This window comes from Saccostrea echinata, unplaced genomic scaffold (assembly GCF_033153115.1).
Source record: "Saccostrea echinata isolate AGI-Se365-2 ecotype Australia unplaced genomic scaffold, CSIRO_AGI_Sech_v1 ptg000028l, whole genome shotgun sequence".
Classification (NCBI taxonomy): Eukaryota; Metazoa; Mollusca; class Bivalvia; order Ostreida; family Ostreidae; genus Saccostrea; species Saccostrea echinata.
The window spans coordinates 4,886,983-4,914,104 of NW_026889777.1; the positions used below are offsets into that span (position 1 = coordinate 4,886,983).

Genomic DNA, 27,122 nt, shown 5'->3' on the forward strand with positions numbered 1-27,122 from the left:
CTTCTTGTTTGTATTAGACATTATCTTAAGAATGCATGCAGGGGTTGAATCACTTTACCAAACCAAGCTTTTATTTTTCAATAAAGAACATGTATCAACAATTCAGGGCCATTTTTGTAAGGCATTACAGGTAGATCTCTGTTCAAAATGCATGTTACCAACAAAACCTGAGATTCACTTATTTTTTAAATTGTGTTCTTTTTGTTCATAGTTTGCTTGCAAGTCTGCTTGAATTTCACAAAACTGAGGATTGGTATATTGGTACTGACCTTTGTAACAGATTTAATGTGTGTCATTTAAATTGAGTGTGCAGACTGATCAGATTATAAATTAATAGTGTAGTACATACAATTAAAAGAAACTGTAGCGCGTGACTTAAAAAAGGGGTATATATCAATGTGTTTAGCGTGAAACTGTGTAATGTTTGATACTGTCTTTGTAAAATATAAAACAATTCCAGTACTTATCATAGTCCGTGATCCATTTTGTTCAGTGTAGAATGAAAATTATTTAAAAAGAAATGAACAGACAAGAGGAATGAAGGAAAATTAAAAGGAAGAAAATTGTATGTTGCTCATATGTAGAGTGGTCTGTTCAGTGGGTTTTTCCAATATGGGTCCCTAGTTGTCTCTAAATGTACAAATGTATATGTTGAAAGTTTCATTGCAATTTCATGGCCAGGTAATGGTATTTCACCTTGAGCAGAAAATACAGCAGGACTTTGATATGATGAGTGAATAGCAGTTATATTAGAGAATGTTTAGAAGACCTTTTAGGTTCTCGAGTAGATGTGTGACCATTAAACCTCCGTCACATGTTTTCTGCTCATAGTCCATTACTAATGCTAGACTGGTTATTAACAGGGGTCATTAAAGTCAAGGGACAGACTTTGTGTTTTGTTCACTCAGCTGGGAGATGTACAGACAATATCATTAAGATAAACAGTTATACTGTCATCATACAGATGATCAAGATAGAGTTCAGATTTGTACTGCACGATAGATTAAAGATAAAGAGATTTGCAGACCTAGATTTGGTCTAATTGCTAAATTAAAAAAAAAAGTATGAATTTATGTAGACTGTAAAATGTATGTCATTTACTAACTGGAAAATGTTAGAAACAATGTATGGTTATGAGTTGTGTGTGAGGTGGGGCAGGGAGTTTTTGGGGGAGTGAGTCAAGGTGAGGTATTCAAAATTTGAAATGTATTCCTGACCTATCTATTTGACAGAGCTGTTACTACTACAGAAGTTTCATATTTGTCCAGAATTTCGGCTTCAAAATAAAGATTACTAATATACTTCTGGAGATTATGGTTTTTTTTTCTACATTGTTTAATTGCTTTAGCAATGATAAGGATTCACACAAACACCTCAAAGATACTGATGTACTTGGTTTGACAGATATGTATATGATGTATTTTAAAAAAAAGAGATGTCGTGAAAATAAAAATTCATTTATATCAGGACCTTATTGCATGTACAAAGCAGTATTAAGCCAAGTATTGCAAAGTGGAGATTGCTGACAAATATTTAGGCTATAGATTACTGACAAAAACTATTTACATAACTGAGAACTGCAGGAAGAGGCAAACCTCTCTGATTTTCTTAATTATTGATGAAATAAGTAATAAAAATTCGTACAATACTGTAGATTCCTTATTGTTACATGTATATCATGAAAAGGCCCTTAGACGTCAAATTGCGAGAACAATAATTCGCGAGTAGACGTTTAATTTAATTAGAAATTTTATGTGAATTTCAGCACCATAAAAATAAAAGCAAGTAATTTTGCAAATGGTGCTTCTCATGAAATTACGCGATAATTAACTCTTCGCAAATATTTGGGAATCTACAGTATGTTGCATAAATATACACAGTCCTGTGATCTCATTTGATGGCATTCAATGATGTTTTTTCCCTATATATTTTTCAGCCTCATAGCTAGACCAATAGGATTATATTTTGGTATTAAGGATGGCAGACCAAAGATTGTTACACCTATTAGTGCCTTGGAGAATTCATACCAAGTAAAGAAATTTCCATCAGAAGAAACAATAAAGGTACAACTTAACAACTAGTCTTTGTGGGAAGGTGTAAAATTCAGAACGGGGTCAAAGTTTGAGCTTCTAGACTGAGTTTCTTTCAGTAAACCATTAATATTTAGAACTTAAGAATATTCATAAGTCAATTGTTTAAAAAGCTTAGGCCATAATTAAGAACAAGGTACGGTTTCAATACAAATCTTGCTCTGTGTTTTTTTTTTTTAAATGAAAGTGATGTAAAAAATTAAAACCCATGCTTTTTGAATCATTGAAATTCCACGCAGAAAGAACATACAAATCATTTTTATCACATGACCTTCTAAATGCTAATTGTGACGTCATTAACTTACGCATTTTCCTGTTTCTTATTAAAAAGTTGCAGATGACACCAATTTTCAATGGAATTTTCTTTCAGATAATATTGTCCACAGGCATCGCCCACAAAGATTTTGAGATATGTGATTTTTCAAAGAATTTTACACAACATATTGGAAAATTAAAGTGGACGACGGCTGTGGACACTATTTTCTTAAGGAAAATAACCCCTGAAATGGGTCATTTTGAGGCTTTTTCTGTTTAAAACAGAGAAATGCAGCACATTAATGATTTTATATTTCCAGAATGGTACTCCTTCATGTCGTATTCTTCACTGATTTATCACAGTCATATACTCAACGAATATTTAAGCCTGCAGTTTCAAAACTTCTTGAAAACATTAAATTTTTAGGGCACAATAAAGCTAAAACCGTACCTTCTTCTTAAAAAAATTACTAGATTCTATCCAATTTTTAAAAGAATTGATACAAAGCCAAGTGGGCAAATTTCATTTTTTTAGATGTTACATTGTACAAATGTAATTTTTTTTGACTCATCAATTGTTAAAGATTTATCTATTAATGCCCAAATAATGTCTCAACTCTTGGGCTGACCCATCACAGTGTGTTGGTCAAAGTGCTACTGGGCCTTAATGTCTCTGGTCCGAGGTGTCATTGGGCCAGCATTCGTTACTTTGATTAATGGTCTTTTTATCACACCAGAAACCATTTTTTTTTGGTCACATGACACCTGACATTTTTAAACCAGTCTTCATTTCAATTATTTTATTTATAGGTATTAGAAAAACAGACAGATATGACAGAACGCCAAATACAGAGGTGGTTTAGAATGCGGCGAAATCAGGAACGTCCAAGTCAAATGAAGCGATTCACCGAGGCTTCGTAAGTGTCCAGGATGAAATAAACAGGGATCTGATTCTCTGTCATATTGCTTTTTAATGGCCCAAGATCTGAGATTAGGGTACATATTCATATCTTGTCCACAACTGTAATCCTAGCCTTAAACCAGTGACAGAGACTTCATACTTTAGCTTTTAATTGAAGGTTAAAGAAAATAGGTCTATGCTAAGTAAAAGTTGTATGGTATATCAAGGTCAAATGTCATGTTGATCTTGTGACATTTCTTGTAAATTTAACACTGGTCATAGTTATTTTTTACTGTACAATATAGGGACTTTGGGTTTACATTTACTGTCAAATCACTGTTGTTCCTCAAGGTTATTTTGTACTGTGTCACCATTGAGGGCATAATTTTTTTTTTATACATATTCTAAGCCATGACTTTTAGATTTTCATTCATGCATTCATAGTCACATGTTCAGTTTGAAGAATAAGCTAAATAAACTTGCATATATTGATATATTTATAATGCAAAAACTTGTAATTTGAAATCTATAATGTTGTTTACACTAATAAGTGAACATTGATAGATTTATTTCATAACTGTAAAATATATTTAATAATAAATATTTTGTGATAAATCATTTTTTATACTGTCACATGAAAGTAAGAGATTATAAATTTTAAGATTAAAAGCTGACTTTCTTGCCATTGATTTACTTTGTGTGATATTAATGACAAACATTTCCTATTTTACAGATGGAGATTTTTCTTCTATTTTACTATATTTGTGTATGGTGTAGCAGTCTTATGGGATGTAAGTCTCCTATTCAATATTTCATACAATAAAGGGAAGAATTCACAAAAGAGTCATATTCTTCTAAATCAATAAATGGAAGTGAAATAAGGGCCTTTTTACATGAGATGAAATGGCCATCAAAACCTTATGATGAAATTAAAAAATACTGCTTAACATGCTATAGGTGAAAAGTTTAAAGCAATGTGTTGAAAATTAAAGATCTATATATTTTTCCTCCAATAGAAACCCTGGTTTGCTGACTCCATGAAATGCTGGATAGGGTATCCACAGCATGTAAGTCATTTTTACTCCTTCACACTCTGTATTGTGTAGTTAATTTGCAGTGCTCCAAGTCACACTTACAAGCAGGTCACTAAATTGCGACCCAAAATTTCTTTTGGTCGCCATTTCTGAATTTCTGGTCACCATCAACAGATATTTCACTCGCCATGGTGAAAACATTTCGTGAATAACACATTTAGTATTTTATGAAAGCAAGGAACAAACACTCAAATATGTATATCTATCATATTTTTAAATTAAAGATTTATTATCACTCTGACTAAACAATTTGCTAAGCTGAAGAAACAACTTATGAAATATTGTTATGATATAGAACCATTTGTATGGTTGCACACTGAAGAACACAAGTGATTTTATCATAGAATTAAAGTTAAATCCAATGCAATTGCTACTAGTTTGACTGATGTGTGCATCAGGTGGAAATGATGAGATAGGACTTTGGCAGCTGTTTGACATGTTTACATTATTACTACATACCTAGCCTATTAAACAGTTGCTGTTAATATCGCTAAAACCTGATGATATGCAAGCAATATTGCCTGAATCTGCATTAACAAGGTCAGGTTTTGAAAAAGTCTATGACATTTGTCAGCCATTCTATACAGCATGCTGTCATAACATTATGTAACCTCAGTCTTTGCAATGCTTTACAAAGTTTTAGGAATGTCTTCAAACATTTTCTTGATAGAGAATTTTTGGGGGGGAAAGTAATCTCAATCCCGATCATCAAAATGGAGGATCGTCGGCACAAATTTTCTCAATCGCGAAAATGCAAGTTGGTTTTAATTTCTAGTCGCAAAATCAATTTTTTGGTTGCATATGCGACCATTTTAGTCGCAACTTGGAGCACTGATTTGTATTGCATAAATTAGTGAAAGCTTCCAAATTATAAATTAAAAAACCAACATTTGCTTATTCATGATTGTTTTAATTGGTCATAATTTTTCAATGAATTATAGTAGCAAAAAATATTAAATATAATTATGTAATAATTGCACATACAAGTGTGAAATATTTTAATTCTTCACCCTTGAGTTTTATTTCATTTCCTCTCATGCAAGTCTTTAAAGAAGTAATGTGACCCTCTGCAAAGGGAGATAACTCAAATTTTGAACACCATTTTAAAATTTTTATCTTCAGCAATGATTTGTCTAAAATGTAAATTTAAAATCCAAAAGTGTAATGGTGGTAATGATATCCTCAATTTGCTTAAATTTCAGTTTCATCTCCACCTTCTGTTAGAAAGTTGAATGCAGCAGATATTTAAAAATTTATGTTTTAATATGGCAGAGTGTCATTGTTCCTATATAACTTTGACAGTTATGTTGTCTGATTCACATAATATAAATTAAACAGCTTATGAAGAATAAAAGAAAAATTGAATTTAAATAATATATTCACTGATAATGTTATAACTTGATGAGAAGAATTCATGCACTTCATTGTATTATGAATCCATGTACACAGTGAATTATAATGTTTTTCAGCATTTATCCCCTGGAGTTTTCTGGTATTACATGATAGAGATTTCTTTTTACTGGTCGCTTATGTTTTCACAATTTATGGATGTAAAAAGAAAGGTAAGCACTTCTTACTGTTCTCTGATATTTCTAATAAACAAATGATGGACATGTTTTTTTGCTGCACTCTAGAGTGGAGTCCAGCCCAGCAGATATATCTTGTTTTCTTCAAATTCTGTATTTTGAGATTTTCCATTCTTGCTTTCAAATTTACTTATTGTGAGGCATTTTCTGACATTTCTTTTTTCAATTAATGGCACAGTCTTTGTCTCAAAAGTTAAACCCAAAAAGTTTTTTTTTGGGGGGGGGGGGGGGGCTGGCATCAAATTTACAATAATTGATAGTTGATAATTTTTAATGAGGCATTACTGTATGTAGGTTTCATATTTTAGTGGTTTTTGTGCACTAATTCATGAATACCATTAACATGATTAAGAAATCATAATGAATACAATACATGGAGCAGGTGTGTGCAGTGTGAATTCATGATTATGCCAACCACTCCATACCCAGTGACTGTGCTAAATTTTGAATATGTTTATTTATGTACACATACAGTATAATCTGCCCATTTCATTCCTAAATCTACCTTATAAGGCCCCCCTAGATACCTCCACTTGAAAACAACAATAAGATTCCTTTTCTCTCCATTATTCGGTTTATCATGTCAGCAAATAACAACAAAAATCTTTGCTAGGAAGAAAATTCAAGAAAAATTGACGATTTTAATTAGATTCCAGGGATGACCATCATTTTGAATTTAAAAATAATACATTGTCATTTTAGCTGACAGATATAAGAGGCAGCTGGAATCTGCACTCTCATTTCTTTATAAGATTATTCTATGTTTGATAAGGTGATTTTAGCAAAATTCTTTTTTTTTCAGGATTTCTGGGAAATGTTTGCACATCATTGTGCCACGATAAGTCTCCTAACTTTTTCCTGGTGTGGAAACTTTGTACGAGTGGGGACGCTCGTGTTATGTATACATGACGCAGTGGACTATTGGTTAGAGGTTAGTTATTTCATTTCTTTCTTAAGTGTAAGCCAAATTTATCATGGCTTGGGGGGGGGGGGGGGATTGATTTAAAAAAAAGTCTTTATTTTAAACAAATTAAGTCTAGTAATTTAAAAACAGTATAACTTGTTCATAAGGATGGATTTCCTGGCAATACCAGTAATAAACTTCTGTATATGTGAGATTATATATATATATATACATATATAAATATATACAGCGCTATGACAAAAGTATTCACGATTTTTACGCAATGGCGTCGTTCTCGCTGTTCGCTTCGCTCGGGGAATGGGCAATAACTCTAATTAAATGCCGTGTTGACATCCCAAATTTTTACAGAGTTGTCTTCACATCGGAAGTGACGTTATATCTATTTTTTTTTATCGTCTGCTGTCTGGAATTTCATGTAAACAAACGGGGATTACGATGGGTAGGAAATCGACAGAAATATCAAATGATGTCAAAAAAATAATTGTGGACATGAAACTGGAGGGGCAAAAAACATCGGTAATAGTGAATTTATTACAAATACCTGAATCAACCATCAGATCTATTTGGAAAAAATAATTGTTGACTGGTGAAGTCAGAACCTTGAAAAGAAAAGGACGCCCTCGGAAGCTGTCAAAAAGGGATCAAAACTGGATAATAAGACATACTAAAACTAACAGAGGAGGGGTTTTAAGGGACATTACTAACGAATTTAATGAAAGCAGGGATGCTAATGACTCTGTTCACCCACGAACAGTCCAAAGATTTTTGTGTGATCACGAATTTAAGCGACGAGTTGTTAGAAAAAAAATGGTTGTTTCCGAGATCAACAGAAAAAGGCGTGTTGCCTGGTGTTTAGAGAAAAGAAAACTCACAATAAATAATTATTGGAACACTATCATATTTTCCGATGAAAGTCAGATAGTTTTAGGAGAAAATCATAGAGTGTATGTGTGGAGAACATCTAAAGAGTCCTACTTGCCGCAGTGCATGTGCCCCCCTCGGCAGAGAAGGCTTTCGGTTATGGTGTGGGGATGCATCACCTACCACGGGGTAGGTACACTTTGCATGATTAGTGGAAATATTAATGCAGTCAAATACATATCCATTTTAGAAGATCAACTTTGGCCTGTCATTGTTCGACATTTCCTCAACAAAACCTATCGTTTTCAAGACGACAATGCCCCCATCCATAGAGCTCGGATTACTCAAGATTACAAACAACAAAATAATATTCCTACAATTGTATGGCCAGGACAATCACCGGACATTAATATTATAGAGAATTTATGACTAAAAATCAAAAGAAATCTGCAAAATCGAGCTCCAAATATTAAGACCCCTGAAGAATTGTTCGATACGATTTTACACATCTGGAATTCCTTCGATGAAAACTATATCAAATCTCTGTACGAATCCATTCCTTGTCAACTATTAGCTGTAATCAAGTCTAAGGGCCATCTCACCAAGTATTAATAAAGGTAAGTCTGTTAATTGTTTCACAATTTATTATTTATTTTTACGAAGCGCGTCATGTTTATGTCTGCCATTTTGAAAAATCGCGAATACTTTTGTCATAGCGCTGTATATATATATATATATATATATATATATATATATATATATATATAAATGTCTAAGGAAGTTATTATTAAAGTATATCAGATATTATCTATAGGGAAGTTATTTTTATGAATACTAAGAAATGTATATTCAGAGAATACCCTATTGGCTAAGCAGTTGTATCCTAAATTCTGTATGTGAAATCATTTATTATGGTACAATAAGTATGTTGGGCTAATACTGAAAAAAAAAGACATTACAATTACTTTTTTATTTTTTAATGAAGAAATAAAAAAAAAAACTGGAAGGTGATCTCTTGAGCAGAACTTAGGCATTAAATTAAAACAAGAAATGTTTGAGAAACAAATACCCCCTTATGTGGCTAAAAAAAAAGTAACAACTTGAAATTAAGAATGGCTGGAATGATAGTGAAAGAAATTGGTCATCTGCTAGTCAGGAGCAACATAATACTTAATTTAATCCTTATTAAATAGACTTCATTTATCATTAAGGGTACATTTAATTTACTTCTTAGAGGGTATCACCGTACCAAAATTGATGTCTGTAAAGCAAATGGATCTCAAGATGCTGAGCTGAAAATATCTTACTATGTCCAGTTGACCTATAGCGTTTTTACCTCATAAGGAATAGGGGTTATCTATTCCTTAAGGAGTACACATGTAGAAGTATACCAAGTTTGAAGTCTGTCAAGCAAAGGGTTCACAAAATATTGAGCAGTCAATATGTTCATAAGTCCAGTTTGACCCCTTGACCTTGATCTTGTGACCTCAAAATCAATAGGGGTCATCTTAAGGGGAACCAATGTACCAAGTTTGATGTCTGACAAGCAAAGGGTTCTCAAGATACTGAACAGACAATATCTTCTTATGTCTAGACTAATTGACCCTTCACGTTTGACCTTGTGACTTCAAAATCTACAGTGGTCATCTACTCCTTTAGGAAACCAGTGTATCAGGTTTCATGTCTGTCAAGCAAAGGGATCTCAAGATATTGTGCAGTCAAGTATATTCTTATGTCCAGTTTGACCCTTGATAGTTGACTTTGTGTGGGGGGAAGGGGGGGGGGGCTACCAGTGTACGAAATATGAGAAATTCCTCATTAGATTCATAAAGAGAGGATTTCAAACTTAGCTAATAAAATTAAATATGTATGAAATATTATACAATTATGGACTCTTTCGGTGGTGAATATGGTTTGTTATTCACCAGAAAAATATCAGTATTGACGGAGGCTTTGCCTCAGTCAATATTGATATTTTTCTCGTGAATAACAAACCATATTCACCACCGAAAGAGTCCATAATTGTTTTATTATATAGTTCGGATTTAAATAAATAATACATTGAAGGCTGCATGATGATACCACTTTCATTTACGAACTTCTGTCGTAGAAAAATAAAATAAATGTCCAGATTACAAGTTATAGCTTCCGTGTTTTCCTTTTGCTGTCTGTAAAACATCGAAATGTTTAGAAAATAATCTTGTGATAGGCTTGGCTAATGTTTTTCCTGCTCAGATATACAGCTGGCTCCGGCTGTTGCAACCATGTGTTTACAACGTTGTTTGAGGTGTTGATTGTGATGTCACAATGCTGCCGCACGCGCACCAACCCTCCGGTGAATACGGCTTCAAAACCAGTGAATATGTAGTGTTATGAACTGTTTGCGTTTGTATAGATTATTGTCTGACGTCATGGCGTCAGACAGTATTAGATTTAGCCAAGGTTTGTTGGTCAAGTCGTTCAATAGAATTCTTGTGATAACTTGATCTTGGAAACTTCATACTATCTTCACTATCAATTTTGAGAGCATGACGAGTAAAGAAAACATGCTAACTACCCAAACAAGCCAGAGCATTATAGCTGGTGTCATTATTATCACATTATACATTACAGATTATATAACATTTGGCCATTCTCGAATGCATCATTCATGTCCAGCAAAACAAAGGAATGAAGCTGGTCAGGTCAACATTTGTCGATTATCTGTATCAGATTAACTAATGAATGTTTATAAATATTCAATGCATACTAAGTCTCTCTACCTTCAGAGTTTTTATAAATCTACACATATTGAAAACTTGCAGACGTTTGATTTCTTCATAGTTAAAAAAAATATAAAAGTGAAAGACATGTGTTGAATGTTCTTTTGCTTAAATGCAAAAATGTTAATTCATTTATAGAGAGCGCAGCGAGCGGAAGCGCCGCTCGTCACTGCGAGCTCTAACAACAATGCCTGGGCGAAGAGAAAATTCGGACTACTGCACATTCATTCAACAGAATTTTTTTCGTCCAATTTTTTTCCACAGTAATTCTGGACCCACAATGCATCGCTTGTTGTTCTCGCTGCAAACTTCGTTCGCACGGTAACAACAACTAAAAATTCACAAAAAATAAACTCACCTTAATGTAATGAGTATGCATACAGATAGTAGATTAAATGTTCTTTGTTAAAACTTTTGAACTTTTCAAACTTCCTTTATGGAAATGCAGCTTAACGTACAACGTCATGTAACGTCACAGTCTAGACGTTCCAAATGCCTCGTGCGGTTTGAAGAGGCGGATCTTAAAACGAAGTGAACAATGCGCTCACCCCAACGGTCGCACCGTCAACATATTAACACGTTTATTTTTTTTTTTAATAAAACATTTCTTAATTATCAAAATTGTTCACAGATTGATGTTTAGATTTAAAAGCACTGGTTATATCTTTGTATCCATGAACAGGCCTGTTGGAAGAAACTTCAGAAATTTTCGGTTCAGGGTGGACACTTTCAAGGAAAAATTCTGAATCTGCTGAATTGAACTTTTTTTTTGTTTCTTAGCAAAAGAATTCATTTCATGACTCAGAGTCATGTTGATTACACTGGATTTAACTTTTCTTGATTCTTCATGTAAAAATAAATTTGCTCAAGTCAGACAAGCTTTTTAGGAAAGCTAATACTTGTATAGGGACTATAAATAGACTATATAATCATCTAAGTGGATATACATGTACAAGTTATACATATATTTAGTAAATTTTAATTTTGTAGACAAAACAATAGGTTAAAAATATTTTATAATGCCTTGATTTTTTTTTTCAGGCTGCCAAAATGGCGAAATATATCAAAGCCCAGAGACTATGTGATGTACTCTTTGCTGTATTTGGAGTTGTTTGGTTCATCACTAGACTAGTTCTCTATCCCACCAAGTATGTACAAATCTCATCTTAAGTACAATCTTTTGTCAGTGTAACAGAACGTAATATAATCAGTTCTCGGTTCTTTTTTTTTTTTTAATGAATTTAAAAAAAGAAGTAAAACTTTTTTCTGAAATGAAGTAATAAACAATTTTTATTGTGAGAAGATTATAGAAAAATACTGTCTTGCATCATCATCATATATAATGTATATATGAACATTACACAAACTGACTTTGAATACATAACACATTTTTCTCTGAATATCAGATCACTTCATTTCATTCACACAGAATGCATTTTACATGTAAAGAATTCTACAATTCTGACGTTAGCAAAATTTCTTTTCTTCTCTCAAAATTATATTTTTTGGCAACTTATAAAAAAATTGAATTGTAAATTCTTTAGAACTCGATCTTTTTCAAATCTGAATATATCTATACCCTTTTGAAGGCACACTGTCACTTTTGTTTTTGTTTTCTGTATTCCTGGTAATGGAATTTTCTACTTACTTTTTTAACAAGGTAGGTCATCCCCATAGCTAAATGTTATTCAAGTTTCCTTGAGACTTGAATTTGAATTTAACATTTCGCTGCAAACTATTGTGAAAATATTCTAATCTGGTGCATTTAGTAATTAATATACCCTTTTGTGCTTGTTTAACAATGAAGCATTTCCCAAAATTGATCATAAATCAATTTTATCGGACTAAATGTGAGTGCCATGATATGCTGATACTAGCTGATTTTATTTTAACAAACTATATAAAGTTGACATAAGAATATTGCTTATTAATAAATATGACCATCATTATATGTTAATATCCTAATATATCGTGATGGATCTAGAAAAAAAAAAGTTCTTCCATCTTCCCTCTCTCCCTTTATAAAGAAAATTGCACAGCCCCTGAAAATTTCATGAGAACTTGATTTCTCATCATTATTGTGTTGGTTAATTTCCCAGTTTCACTTTTCCATGATTAGACACTGCTTTTCTGCAACAAGTAAAACTGCCTGTCCGCGATTATATTTTTTGCATTTCTGCGACTTATTTTAACATTGATTTTAAGCAGGATAAGTCTTGTAAAATACTGGATAAGAACATTGATTTAAAACCATTAGCACTAGATAAAACAAAGATTAAAATAAAAAACACTGGACTAAATATTTAAAACATCCAAATACATGTAAGCATGCTTTCATGTTTTGGTGTGAGCTCCTTATACAATTGGTTTCTGTTTGAACAATTTCCATAACATCTTAAGCCCATCACCAACCAGTGTAAAATGCGAAATTCATTCAATTTTTATCACTGTGAGTTAGTACTCAGTACTGAATATAGAAATCTGGGGGAAATACAGATAAATCTTGGTAACCGTTTGATGCTAAGCGTTAACTTTGACTATTTAAATATTGCGGAGGTATCAAAAAAAGGAAATAACGCATGAGACATAGTAAAAACAGTCGCGGAAAAGCAGTATGAAGTTGTAGCGGAAAAGCAGACGGGTTGTAAAAATAAAGTAGTGGAAAAGCAAGACGGCTGTTAATTTGTTGATTTTTTCTTGGATGATTAAGTTAATTAGTTATAATTACATGTATATAATTGTTTGCCATGTCAGAATAGACTTATACAGGGTTAAGGGTTGACCTACCATACATTTGGCATCCTCCATTACGTATACCATGTATACACACAGGGATTAATATAGTACCTTGTATGGGGATCCAAATTACCGTAAAAATTGACTCCCCCCCCCCCCAAAATTCAGGTAAAAAATCCCAAATGACAATCAGATTGAATTTTTGAATTTTTCAGAACTTATAGAAATCTGAATTTTTAAGATTATGCTAGTCACAAAGATGTGAGTAGGGAATAGGCCTACAATCTCAATCTTAATTTACTCAATATTTCTTTTTTTGCCAATTCTTCAATTTTAAATTCCAATTTGAAAGGGTTACACAAGACCATGTACCAAAAAGGGTCAATTAAGGTATCCGATCCATAAAAGGACATAATTTTCTAACCTTAAATATCCATCCCGTATTAAATACTCGGAAATTAATTCAAAGCATTTTAGAGTAGAAAAGGATTTACCAGGAGAAATTTTCAAAAATATAATTACCAAAGCAGTAATTAATTAATGAAGAATGCATTGAGGTCTATGGGGACAAGCAAATTTTTGAAAATAAAAATTTAAATACTAAGAATATCAAAAAAATGCTTTGGTGGAAAGATGTATTTAATTATTAGGAATAGAAAACTAATAGAAAATAGAAAACTAATTTTTTGCCAGATAGATTATTTTAGAATTGATTTTTATTGATTAAAAGCAAAGGGGGATAACTCTTCAAGGACAGGACAAAGGTAAAAAATTAGGACACATTTCGCTCTTACATATTGATACTACAGGGATTTTTTTAGGGTCTCTCTGGGGCCGAAATTCGGCCCCATTCCCAATGCTGAAAAGTGCATGTTTTTCCCAAAATCATACCTAAAAATTCCCAATATGAAAAAAAAGTATTAAGTTGTAAATTATTAAATAAAAAATGACAAAAAGGTGTTTATGTTCTCTATGTGCGATCTACGAGCCATCCGAGGACTTCCGAGAAGTTATTCGGAATACTATGGATGTTTGCATGCGTACTTTTTAAAGCGGGATCGATGTTTAAAAATTAAAGTCGGGATCATTATTGCGTGGACCTTGAGGTCCACGCAGAAAATATATTAGCGGAGTTAAACCGGATGCCATGGGCTTACGTCAGGCTACGCATGCGCGAGGATGCTAGAGAGTTCGCCTCTAAGACAACTTGCCTGTAAACAATTCGCCCTCTTCGAATTAGAATATGCCAATCATTGGCAAACCTCGCTCTAAAATCTGCACATCGTTTTTATGTATTCTTTGGCGTAACCAAGATCTGAATTTCTCTTTAACACATATATCCTTATATACAAACTAAATTCTATGGTACAAGCATTTTAAATAAGTAGGAAGAACTTATAGAGATAGCTTAACAGCTTGAACAAGATCTGAATTTATCTTTAACACATATATCCTTATATACAAACTAAATTCTATGGTACAAGCATTTTAAATAAGTAGGAAGAACTTATAGAGATAGCTTAACAGCTTGAACATGTTGAATTAAAACACTAGGTTTTAAAAGATAGTCTTTGCCATGTTTACCGGCATTAGTTTTGTGCATCAAGGTTTGCAAAATAATTTGATAGACAGCAATCCAAATATAGCTTGATAAAGGCCTGTAGCAATGTTTTTCCATGTGGGGGAGAGGGAGAAACATCCAAAAAAAAATTCTACACGTGTACCATCTATCTTTCCAATGATAGGATACTTCCGTATAAATCTAGTACAGATGTCAAGTCCCAGCCGTTAAGCATTACAGGTATCGAAATAGCCCGATTTTTTTTTCTCAGTTAAATGACAAAACTTATAGGCCAATCGGGAATAAAATTTAACAACTTTGCTATGAAAGTACAATCACTCAAAGTAAGTAGATCATTGTAGAAAATGTTAACGAAAGGTAAACCTATGCCACCTTTCAGAGTAACCAATGAACTCGCCCATGGATGCATTGACGGTCGTTGTAACAAGAATAGATATGGGTTACCCCGTATCCAAAATATTCGACTTTTAATTTACTCCAATTTTCACTAGAAAAAAACTGTACATGTTATGAAACTGGTGTATAGTTCTTCATGTTTGTAGCAAATACCGTCACCAGTCTAAGCGTCACTAGCAAACAATACACACACCTGTGCTTGCAAGACCAAATAGCTTAGGTCTACACACGTGCGATAAGATTCTCAGACCTTCTGCCGAGAAGTTACGATTGCAGGTGTTGTATATTAACCATTCCGTTATTTAAATGAGACAGACAAAAAAAACACACACACAAAATTAATCTCTTTTTTTGTGTTTTTAAATTGATCGAGTTAATCGATAACTTAGCATTGTTTAAGATAACTCGAGACCCTTTAGTAAAGGGGGGGGGGGGGGGCTAAGTCACACCACAGGCACTTACATTCAAGCCCATAGCAACGGTTTTCAAAGGGTGCAACCTCCAAAAAGAGTTGACAAGCAGAAATAAATAAATAAATTAACAACCTGTGCACCACCCTCTAAAATCCTATTTAAAGGGGGGGGGGGGGACTTCGTCTAACTTTTCGGGTACATTTTGATTTCTTTTAAATGTTTGATTTTCTGTATTTTGAACCTTTCTGCAACAAAAAGTGCGGGGGAGCTTCCAATGCAAATTAAAACTTATATATTCAAATTCTAACAAAAGATTTTTTAAAGAAAAAGTGAGCCCCCTTCCCCCACATACTACGGGACATTTTGAACCTTTCTCTTCAATGATTAAAGTATCCCTATAGTATAAGGAGATAAATATTGTCCTTTACAAAAATTTTGATATTTCTTAGGCAAAATTTGTACATGACAATTAATTGTCATGTACAAATTTTTTATAAGAAATATCAAAATTTTTGTAAAGGATAATATTCTCTTACGGATACTCCCTTTCATGACTTTTTATGCATACTTCTTAAAGTTAGTTACTTTAGAAGATGGTCCAAAAATGGCATAGCCGTACGTTCGTTCGCTGGAATTTTCCGATGATATTGAAATATTTCAAGTTACATGTGGGTGGTAGAGGCCCGGGAACGGTATTGTGAAGGTACACGGAGGAAGCAATAAGCAAAACTCTATCTAGAGAGCAGAAAGGGCAGGGATTGAAGTACTTCATATTTTATTGAAAATACTAGATGTAAAAAAAATATGTATTACAGAATAAACATTCTCTCTCTCTTCCTCTTTCTGCAAAAATAAAGGAAGTTCCAACACCCGACCCCCCCCCCCCCTCCCTGGATACGCCAATAGAGATTACGATACCTGCACGCTTAAGCCTCTTTTAATTCTGTTATTAATTTTAATTAAAATTTAATTTAAATTACAATTGTGATAGATACCTACATCAACATTTCATATTCACATCATTTCAAGGTCATGATTTTTCTTATCATTACAGCCTAATTAAACAGACTTAAATAACGATGAAAATTAGAAAAAAAAAAGATTAAACTTAATTACACCTTTGTAAACTCACTAAATCTAGAAATTTTCTTTGAATTTCGTTTCGAAACACATGCATATGGTCCACGTATTGCAGTCCTTTTTTTTAAAGGACAGCAACTTGTCTAAAAAATAAACGTTCATCGTGTCAGTCTCTCCAGTTTGCCTAGGACGGTAATTTTCAGGCTGGGTTGAATCGCTCTTATTCTTATAAATTGGTCAAACAATACCGATTAACCACTCATTTGGAACAAACCCACTATCAAATGTTATTTTAAAGAACTTCTTACATAAAGGTAAAAAAAGATGACAACGTATAAATATGTTCATTTACAATGTTATCATACCCTGCGGCTTTGCCATTTTTTAGCTTCTGAACTTCAACAGCCGCTATTATTTCATATCACTAAAGCTGGTTTAAGCTTCATACTATAAAAAATAAGAAGAACTAGAAACTCATTGCGAGCAATGAGAGGTCTTCCGTCCCATTCTGAAAATAAAAACGAAAATTGAAGCTGAAAAGTGATAAAAGAAATTCAGACACTCTGGAGATTTAACCCTGGTCTTCAGCGTGAAAATCCAACGTGCTAACTATTAACCATTCACTTTTTTGCATCACTTCCTGTCACGACCGGAAGTAACGGGACACACGATTTTCATACGATGCAAATAAACTGAAGACGGACTATCAGTCCTGAAAGTTTCAGAATTCAGTTGTTTATTGTTGCCGAGCAGTTGTGAGAACAAATTCTAATTTTGAGGACAGGGAAACACACAACCGGAAGTAAATTTTATTAAAAAAAATATCTGACATGTCTCGAGACATTTGCAGTATCTACAACATGTATAAAACATTTCAATACTTTTTCTATAAGCGATATTTATGAGAAAGTTAAATATCGAAATAACGTATTTTATCTTCTAAAACCGGAAGTTGACGTTTTTGTTTCCGGTGGAGTCTAACATATTTCAAAACAGCGAAAGAGATGCAATAAAGTGATGAAAGTTGAAAAGTAAAAAGTTGAAATTTTTTATTTCTTTGATCACTTCCTGTGACGACCGGAAGTGACGGCTGACAGTTTAACCCAAATGGTTCTGCTTACTCTTCAAGGTCTATCACTCATAAAAGTCTGGTGTCTTAATCTCTTACCGTTTCTGAGATCTCGCTCAGATATTTTCTTATTTTGAGGACAGAACATACATGTAACTAACACTAACACATCCGGAGAATTGGATTGTATTGAAGAAATAATATCGCTAGTTTGTAGTCACTAGTGATACCGAAAATAATTAATACGAGTGTTTTATACTAAGATGAAGTAATCGTAGATAAGATGTTTTACACACACGCAACAGAAAAAGCATCACGGCAGCGGAATATAACTCATATAGTAGGAAACTTGATTTACAAAATGTAAATTTTATATTTCTTAAAATAAGGTAGCAATGCTCAATAAATGTATAACTTGTATAATTATATTGTAAAAAGAAAGAAATATCGTTTTCTTATAATTTCATAAAGTATTATCTGGTAATTGGATTTAAAAAATACATTGCATCATATCATGAAATTGACATAAAAAAAATATCAAATGGAAATTTGAATTTCTGTTTCTAAATAGACATTTCATTTTTTCATCACTAAAGCAATACCCATTAGCTAAGCTTGGACAACCATCAACTCTTTCAGTCCTTTCAGTACCTTGATTAAAAGAAACTTCTTATAGCATACAATGGTCACGAGACCGCGACCTTTCTTAAATCATCTGGGGCCCGTTTTACAAAAGAACTTACGACTAAGATCAAAAACTTAAGTTGATTGTAAAATTGATGATTCTCTTTAAAATTGCTAGCATAAAAATATCTTACTATATTCCTTTTAAAAAGATTAAAATCATTTTGATACAATGTAAATTTAAAAAGTTACAAGCAGAATTAAATTTTGGTCTTAGTCGTAAGTTCTTTTGTAAAACGGGCCCCTGTTCCTTATCTGGCGTCAGCGACAAAATTTGACAAAATAAAATATCTCATGCACAACTAGGGTTGGTGATTTTTATCTCTGTAAAGTTTCATGAAGATTTTGAAAGCCATCTACGAAAACGCTCGAGTACAAATCTAAGGTGAACCAAAATACGACTTCGTTCCGGTGGCTGAAGTGATGGACCTGCTAAATATGATTCAGTAGAAGGAATAATCCTTTAAAGTCTCCAAAAGATTGCTTGCGTAGTTACTGAGAAAAATAGAAATGAAAGAATTTTCACTTTTCGTCCGTTTCCATGGCAACGATAGGAATTTAGAAAAATTTGAATGTTGACTGCACACCTAGAGTTTCTAATTATAATTTCTGTAAAGTTTCATCAAAATCGTCCAAGCCACCTCTGAGAACATGTGTGAGCATAATAACTTTTTATCTGTTTTGTTTCTATGGTAACTGTGTGCGGCCAATTCCAGTTTTTTTAAAAAATAGAAATCACTTTGACACAATGCAAGGAATCATCCATTAGAGTTTCAAAGTGATTGCTTGAGCAGTTACTGAGAAAATCGAAGTTAAAGAATTTTCACTTTTCCTCTGTTTCCATGACAACAATGGACAATTTGAAAATTTTCTATGCGAATCGCACAACTACAATTACTGATCATTATTTCTATAAAGTTTCAAGGAGGATAAAAGTTTGTTTTTTGTACTTGTTACTTCAAGCATTGATACAAAGTAAAAATCGATGATGGATATATATACCGAGAAATTACCGAGGACCGGAAGTGAATTTTTGAACGCTATTTAAGGTTACCCTAGACATTTGCACTCTGAATAACATATCTAAAATTCATTCCAAATACTTAATCTATAAAGAATATTTATGGGAAAGTAAAATATTCAATTTATTTAGTTTTTCTCTTATAACCGGAAGTTGTCGTTTTTGTTTCCAGTGGGACCAACATCTTTCGAATCTGCGAAAAAGATGCAATAAAGTGATGCAATTTTTAATTAAAAAAAGAAAAGTTGAAATTTTCGATTTCTTTGATCACTTCCTGTGACGACCGGAAGAGACGGCTGACGCTCTGAACTCAAATGGTTTTGTCTAAATCTTAAGGTCTGTTGCTCATATAAGTTTGGTGTCTTAATCTCTTACTGTGTTCGAGATCTTTCTCAGACAACTGACAATGTGATATTCTTTGCATGTAAAATTATATTTATATATGCTTGTAGTAAAGACGCCTAAAATATTACATGGGTCTTTCAAAATGCAAGGATATTAAAGATTTCTGTTAAAAAATGAGAATAGCGCAGAGTTCGCAAAGAAAAAAAACGCTCAATGTCATTTATAAAGATGAAAACGTAAATTAAAACTAAGAAATGAGAAAGAAAATTCAGACATAATTGGGAATAAACCCAGATCGCTTGCTTCAAAATTCAATATGGAAACCACTACACCAGCGCAATTTTACCATCCATCATCGATTTTTACTTTGAATCAATGCTTGAAGTAACAAGCGTCAAGGAGGATAAAAGCTCTTTTTTTTATATACGGCGGAATTATAGAATGCGAACTAGTTAGCCAAATTTTGTGCAAGCAGATTAACATCGGAATTCGTTAATTGAGTTTAATTAAACAATAACTGTTAGCAGAAGAAATAATCTATTACTGATGAACTGATGATACTGTTTACTTCTTTTATTCTTATACATATATATTCAACTTTTTATTCCATGCAATTCCATATACATGTATTTCATGTCCATGTTATCTTTTTCTGCTCTTCTGTATCGGACCATTTGTCTACTATGAAAAGGGAGGGGTGTTACAATACATTATTTCGCGCCAAACGTCACGAGCAAATCTTCCCGCTTTTCTTTAAAATGATTGATCTATTGAATGGTCTCCATCATCATATATATTATTGTGTGTACCGTACAAATTACTAATTTTATTGCATTTGGAGGTCAGAGTATTTATGTTTTCAAAGACAGATTATCCATTTCCAAAATCTGCCAGATCCAATAATTCCTGTACATTTCATTGATCCTTATGCTAGTTTCATTCAACAAGACGTTCGGCTGTCTCCGTAAACTCGGACCAGCTCGTCGGAGTTTACGGAGACGGCCGCCATTTTGACCCGCTTCAAATTTTAAAATGCAAATATCTAGAGTTTGAATTTATCAATTTTAAAACAAAATATATATTAAGTATTTTTTGAAGTGTTTCTATTAACCATAATAATATCAAAGAAAAATTTTGAAAAACAAAAAAGTTGAAAAAATCCATTTTTGAAATTCGCTTCCGGTGGTGACCGGAAGCATCGACGACGCACAAAAAATTGGTCAGAACATCTACAAGTCATGCTCTATCATCTTTGACATATCTCCAGTTCATATCTTTAGCCGTTCTAGAGGAGATAGAAAGACAAAAATCCAATTCAAAATCAGAAAATTGGCCATTACATGGAACCGAAAGAGATTTTTTGAATTTTCTCCTCAAATGCACAAAGATCATAATAATGTCCATTATCCCTGAAAAAATCACTGAAAACCACTGAATACTTTTTGAAAAAAACGCGTGCACAAAATATGGGAGGAAAAATAAGAATAACAATAATAATAATAAGAAACAGTAGAATCACTATAAGGTCTTCCGTGAAAACGGAAGACCTTAATAATAAGAAACAGTAGAATCACTATAAGGTCTTCCGTGAAAACGGAAGACCTTAATAAGAAACAGTAGAATCACTATAAGGTCTTCCGTGAAAACGGAAGACCTTAATAAGAAACAGTAGAATCACTATAAGGTCTTCCGTGAAAACGGAAGACCTTAATAACAGAATGCCGTATAAGGTTCACGTCAAAACATGGCTGACGCAAAACAATTCCTGAATTTTCCCCTTCAATTCGAGCATTTCTGCGTTGGACAGGGCTGATGGTTGTTTATGAGATGATAAACTATGTGTAAACTTTCTTAGTTTAGCGGAATCATGAACATTTTCGGCGTGATGAATAATTTGTTTACAGTAGTGATGAGGCTTTCGCGCACCTGCAGGAGCGGATCCAAGGATTTACAAATTAATAAAATTTAATAGAAATGAAGTTTTAATACTTTTAAATATTATTTAATGAAATTATTAATATGCAAGTAATAGATATACAAGAAGACGGCTAATGAATGCAGCTGACAATCACTACTTTCTAAAGATAAATTAATTCTAAATAAAATAATTATAAATTCTATAGATAAAACAGAAGAAGAATGAATGGTAGCAAAATATCAAACCACATCAGGGGAACTGAATTTTATTAATGAACCTCTTAAGAAGTTCCTTATAAGTTGTATATTTTATATCTGCCTATTCCACCTGGCTACTTCGAGGGGGGGGGGGGGGTGGTCTTGAACATAAACATGTAAATGCCCTTTATTTTGTACAAAGAATTAAGCCTTATCATTTTGAAAACTTCAAGAAGAGTTGCTTGTGATATGAAGGTCAAGGTCATTTTATTTAGAATCCAAAACATAAAAGCGAAATTTGCATTCATTACAATAAAAGAGAAGGGGGGGGGGGTCTGTAAAGATGACAATGGGGCAGATAAAATGCACACACATGATATATATCATATACAACCAGTTTTATTTAATATAAACTCGTTTCCATGGCAACAGGAAGGTTTTTTTGGCCTATCCCAATCACCAGGTAGGTGTTACCTCTACACCTTCTCCTACGTGAATGAGCTCTGAGCAGTCCCCGCAAACTATATATACCGGGAAAAAGTCAATATTTCGTAGTGTTTAAGAAACGTTGGTCCTACGTTTACGGAATTTCTAAGGTATTTAAAGATATTAAATTCCTTCTTAATCCTATCAAGAAACTGGTAATACGTAAAAGCTTCAAAGAGGGGACTTTACGTACCCTATGAATATTACTGAAAAAAGAAGTTAGAAAGACGAAGAAATTGAAAAAATCGATTTTTTAATCCACTTTCTGTGACGACCGGAAGTATTGACGACGGAAAAAATGTTCATGGTGACATCTACAAGTCATTATCTATGATATCTGACAGAGTTAACTTTCATATGTTAAGCTGTTCTAAAGAAATGGAGCGGACAAAGTCCTATACAAAATTTCGTCTATACAATAATATTAAGAATATAACAGAATGCCGTATAAGGTTCACGTCAAAACATGGCTGACGCAAAACAATTCCTGAATTTTCCCCTTCAATTCGAGCATTTCTGCGTTGGACAGGGCTGATGGTTGTTTATGAGATGATAAACTATGTGTAAACTTTCTTAGTTTAGCGGAATCATGAACATTTTCGGCGTGATGAATAATTTGTTTACAGTAGTGATGAGGCTTTCGCGCACCTGCAGGAGCGGATCCAAGGATTTACAAATTAATAAAATTTAATAGAAATGAAGTTTTAATACTTTTAAATATTATTTAATGAAATTATTAATATGCAAGTAATAGATATACAAGAAGACGGCTAATGAATGCAGCTGACAATCACTACTTTCTAAAGATAAATTAATTCTAAATAAAATAATTATAAATTCTATAGATAAAACAGAAGAAGAATGAATGGTAGCAAAATATCAAACCACATCAGGGGAACTGAATTTTATTAATGAACCTCTTAAGAAGTTCCTTATAAGTTGTATATTTTATATCTGCCTATTCCACCTGGCTACTTCGAGGGGGGGGGGGGGTGGTCTTGAACATAAACATGTAAATGCCCTTTATTTTGTACAAAGAATTAAGCCTTATCATTTTGAAAACTTCAAGAAGAGTTGCTTGTGATATGAAGGTCAAGGTCATTTTATTTAGAATCCAAAACATAAAAGCGAAATTTGCATTCATTACAATAAAAGAGAAGGGGGGGGGGTCTGTAAAGATGACAATGGGGCAGATAAAATGCACACACATGATATATATCATATACAACCAGTTTTATTTAATATAAACTCGTTTCCATGGCAACAGGAAGGTTTTTTTGGCCTATCCCAATCACCAGGTAGGTGTTACCTCTACACCTTCTCCTACGTGAATGAGCTCTGAGCAGTCCCCGCAAACTATATATACCGGGAAAAAGTCAATATTTCGTAGTGTTTAAGAAACGTTGGTCCTACGTTTACGGAATTTCTAAGGTATTTAAAGATATTAAATTCCTTCTTAATCCTATCAAGAAACTGGTAATACGTAAAAGCTTCAAAGAGGGGACTTTACGTACCCTATGAATATTACTGAAAAAAGAAGTTAGAAAGACGAAGAAATTGAAAAAATCGATTTTTTAATCCACTTTCTGTGACGACCGGAAGTATTGACGACGGAAAAAATGTTCATGGTGACATCTACAAGTCATTATCTATGATATCTGACAGAGTTAACTTTCATATGTTAAGCTGTTCTAAAGAAATGGAGCGGACAAAGTCCTATACAAAATTTCGTCTATACAATAATATTAAGAATATAACAGAATGCCGTATAAGGTTCACGTCAAAACATGGCTGACGCAAAACAATTCCTGAATTTTCCCCTTCAATTCGAGCATTTCTGCGTTGGACAGGGCTGATGGTTGTTTATGAGATGATAAACTATGTGTAAACTTTCTTAGTTTAGCGGAATCATGAACATTTTCGGCGTGATGAATAATTTGTTTACAGTAGTGATGAGGCTTTCGCGCACCTGCAGGAGCGGATCCAAGGATTTACAAATTAATAAAATTTAATAGAAATGAAGTTTTAATACTTTTAAATATTATTTAATGAAATTATTAATATGCAAGTAATAGATATACAAGAAGACGGCTAATGAATGCAGCTGACAATCACTACTTTCTAAAGATAAATTAATTCTAAATAAAATAATTATAAATTCTATAGATAAAACAGAAGAAGAATGAATGGTAGCAAAATATCAAACCACATCAGGGGAACTGAATTTTATTAATGAACCTCTTAAGAAGTTCCTTATAAGTTGTATATTTTATATCTGCCTATTCCACCTGGCTACTTCGAGGGGGGGGGGGGGTGGTCTTGAACATAAACATGTAAATGCCCTTTATTTTGTACAAAGAATTAAGCCTTATCATTTTGAAAACTTCAAGAAGAGTTGCTTGTGATATGAAGGTCAAGGTCATTTTATTTAGAATCCAAAACATAAAAGCGAAATTTGCATTCATTACAATAAAAGAGAAGGGGGGGGGGGTCTGTAAAGATGACAATGGGGCAGATAAAATGCACACACATGATATATATCATATACAACCAGTTTTATTTAATATAAACTCGTTTCCATGGCAACAGGAAGGTTTTTTTGGCCTATCCCAATCACCAGGTAGGTGTTACCTCTACACCTTCTCCTACGTGAATGAGCTCTGAGCAGTCCCCGCAAACTATATATACCGGGAAAAAGTCAATATTTCGTAGTGTTTAAGAAACGTTGGTCCTACGTTTACGGAATTTCTAAGGTATTTAAAGATATTAAATTCCTTCTTAATCCTATCAAGAAACTGGTAATACGTAAAAGCTTCAAAGAGGGGACTTTACGTACCCTATGAATATTACTGAAAAAAGAAGTTAGAAAGACGAAGAAATTGAAAAAATCGATTTTTTAATCCACTTTCTGTGACGACCGGAAGTATTGACGACGGAAAAAATGTTCATGGTGACATCTACAAGTCATTATCTATGATATCTGACAGAGTTAACTTTCATATGTTAAGCTGTTCTAAAGAAATGGAGCGGACAAAGTCCTATACAAAATTTCGTCTATACAATAATATTAAGAATATAACAGAATGCCGTATAAGGTTCACGTCAAAACATGGCTGACGCAAAACAATTCCTGAATTTTCCCCTTCAATTCGAGCATTTCTGCGTTGGACAGGGCTGATGGTTGTTTATGAGATGATAAACTATGTGTAAACTTTCTTAGTTTAGCGGAATCATGAACATTTTCGGCGTGATGAATAATTTGTTTACAGTAGTGATGAGGCTTTCGCGCACCTGCAGGAGCGGATCCAAGGATTTACAAATTAATAAAATTTAATAGAAATGAAGTTTTAATACTTTTAAATATTATTTAATGAAATTATTAATATGCAAGTAATAGATATACAAGAAGACGGCTAATGAATGCAGCTGACAATCACTACTTTCTAAAGATAAATTAATTCTAAATAAAATAATTATAAATTCTATAGATAAAACAGAAGAAGAATGAATGGTAGCAAAATATCAAACCACATCAGGGGAACTGAATTTTATTAATGAACCTCTTAAGAAGTTCCTTATAAGTTGTATATTTTATATCTGCCTATTCCACCTGGCTACTTCGAGGGGGGGGGGGGTGGTCTTGAACATAAACATGTAAATGCCCTTTATTTTGTACAAAGAATTAAGCCTTATCATTTTGAAAACTTCAAGAAGAGTTGCTTGTGATATGAAGGTCAAGGTCATTTTATTTAGAATCCAAAACATAAAAGCGAAATTTGCATTCATTACAATAAAAGAGAAGGGGGGGGGGTCTGTAAAGATGACAATGGGGCAGATAAAATGCACACACATGATATATATCATATACAACCAGTTTTATTTAATATAAACTCGTTTCCATGGCAACAGGAAGGTTTTTTTGGCCTATCCCAATCACCAGGTAGGTGTTACCTCTACACCTTCTCCTACGTGAATGAGCTCTGAGCAGTCCCCGCAAACTATATATACCGGGAAAAAGTCAATATTTCGTAGTGTTTAAGAAACGTTGGTCCTACGTTTACGGAATTTCTAAGGTATTTAAAGATATTAAATTCCTTCTTAATCCTATCAAGAAACTGGTAATACGTAAAAGCTTCAAAGAGGGGACTTTACGTACCCTATGAATATTACTGAAAAAAGAAGTTAGAAAGACGAAGAAATTGAAAAAATCGATTTTTTAATCCACTTTCTGTGACGACCGGAAGTATTGACGACGGAAAAAATGTTCATGGTGACATCTACAAGTCATTATCTATGATATCTGACAGAGTTAACTTTCATATGTTAAGCTGTTCTAAAGAAATGGAGCGGACAAAGTCCTATACAAAATTTCGTCTATACAATAATATTAAGAATATAACAGAATGCCGTATAAGGTTCACGTCAAAACATGGCTGACGCAAAACAATTCCTGAATTTTCCCCTTCAATTCGAGCATTTCTGCGTTGGACAGGGCTGATGGTTGTTTATGAGATGATAAACTATGTGTAAACTTTCTTAGTTTAGCGGAATCATGAACATTTTCGGCGTGATGAATAATTTGTTTACAGTAGTGATGAGGCTTTCGCGCACCTGCAGGAGCGGATCCAAGGATTTACAAATTAATAAAATTTAATAGAAATGAAGTTTTAATACTTTTAAATATTATTTAATGAAATTATTAATATGCAAGTAATAGATAT

The 27,122-nt window shown here is 33.2% G+C and overlaps 1 protein-coding gene across 4 annotated transcripts in view; it reads left to right on the forward strand.

Moving 5' to 3' along the window:
- LOC133194052 (ceramide synthase 5-like) overlaps nt 1-27,122 on the forward strand; it is a 48,058-nt gene that overhangs the window by 7,356 nt on the left and 13,580 nt on the right. For all 4 annotated transcript variants that reach the window (XM_061329983.1, XM_061329981.1, XM_061329984.1 and 1 more), the window contains exons 2-8: nt 1,937-2,063; nt 3,156-3,262; nt 3,980-4,037; nt 4,263-4,313; nt 5,810-5,902; nt 6,729-6,857; nt 11,516-11,622. In XM_061329983.1, coding sequence (XP_061185967.1) covers nt 1,937-2,063; nt 3,156-3,262; nt 3,980-4,037; nt 4,263-4,313; nt 5,810-5,902; nt 6,729-6,857; nt 11,516-11,622 — 672 coding nt within the window. The remainder of the gene's footprint in view (nt 1-1,936; nt 2,064-3,155; nt 3,263-3,979; nt 4,038-4,262; nt 4,314-5,809; nt 5,903-6,728; nt 6,858-11,515; nt 11,623-27,122) is intronic.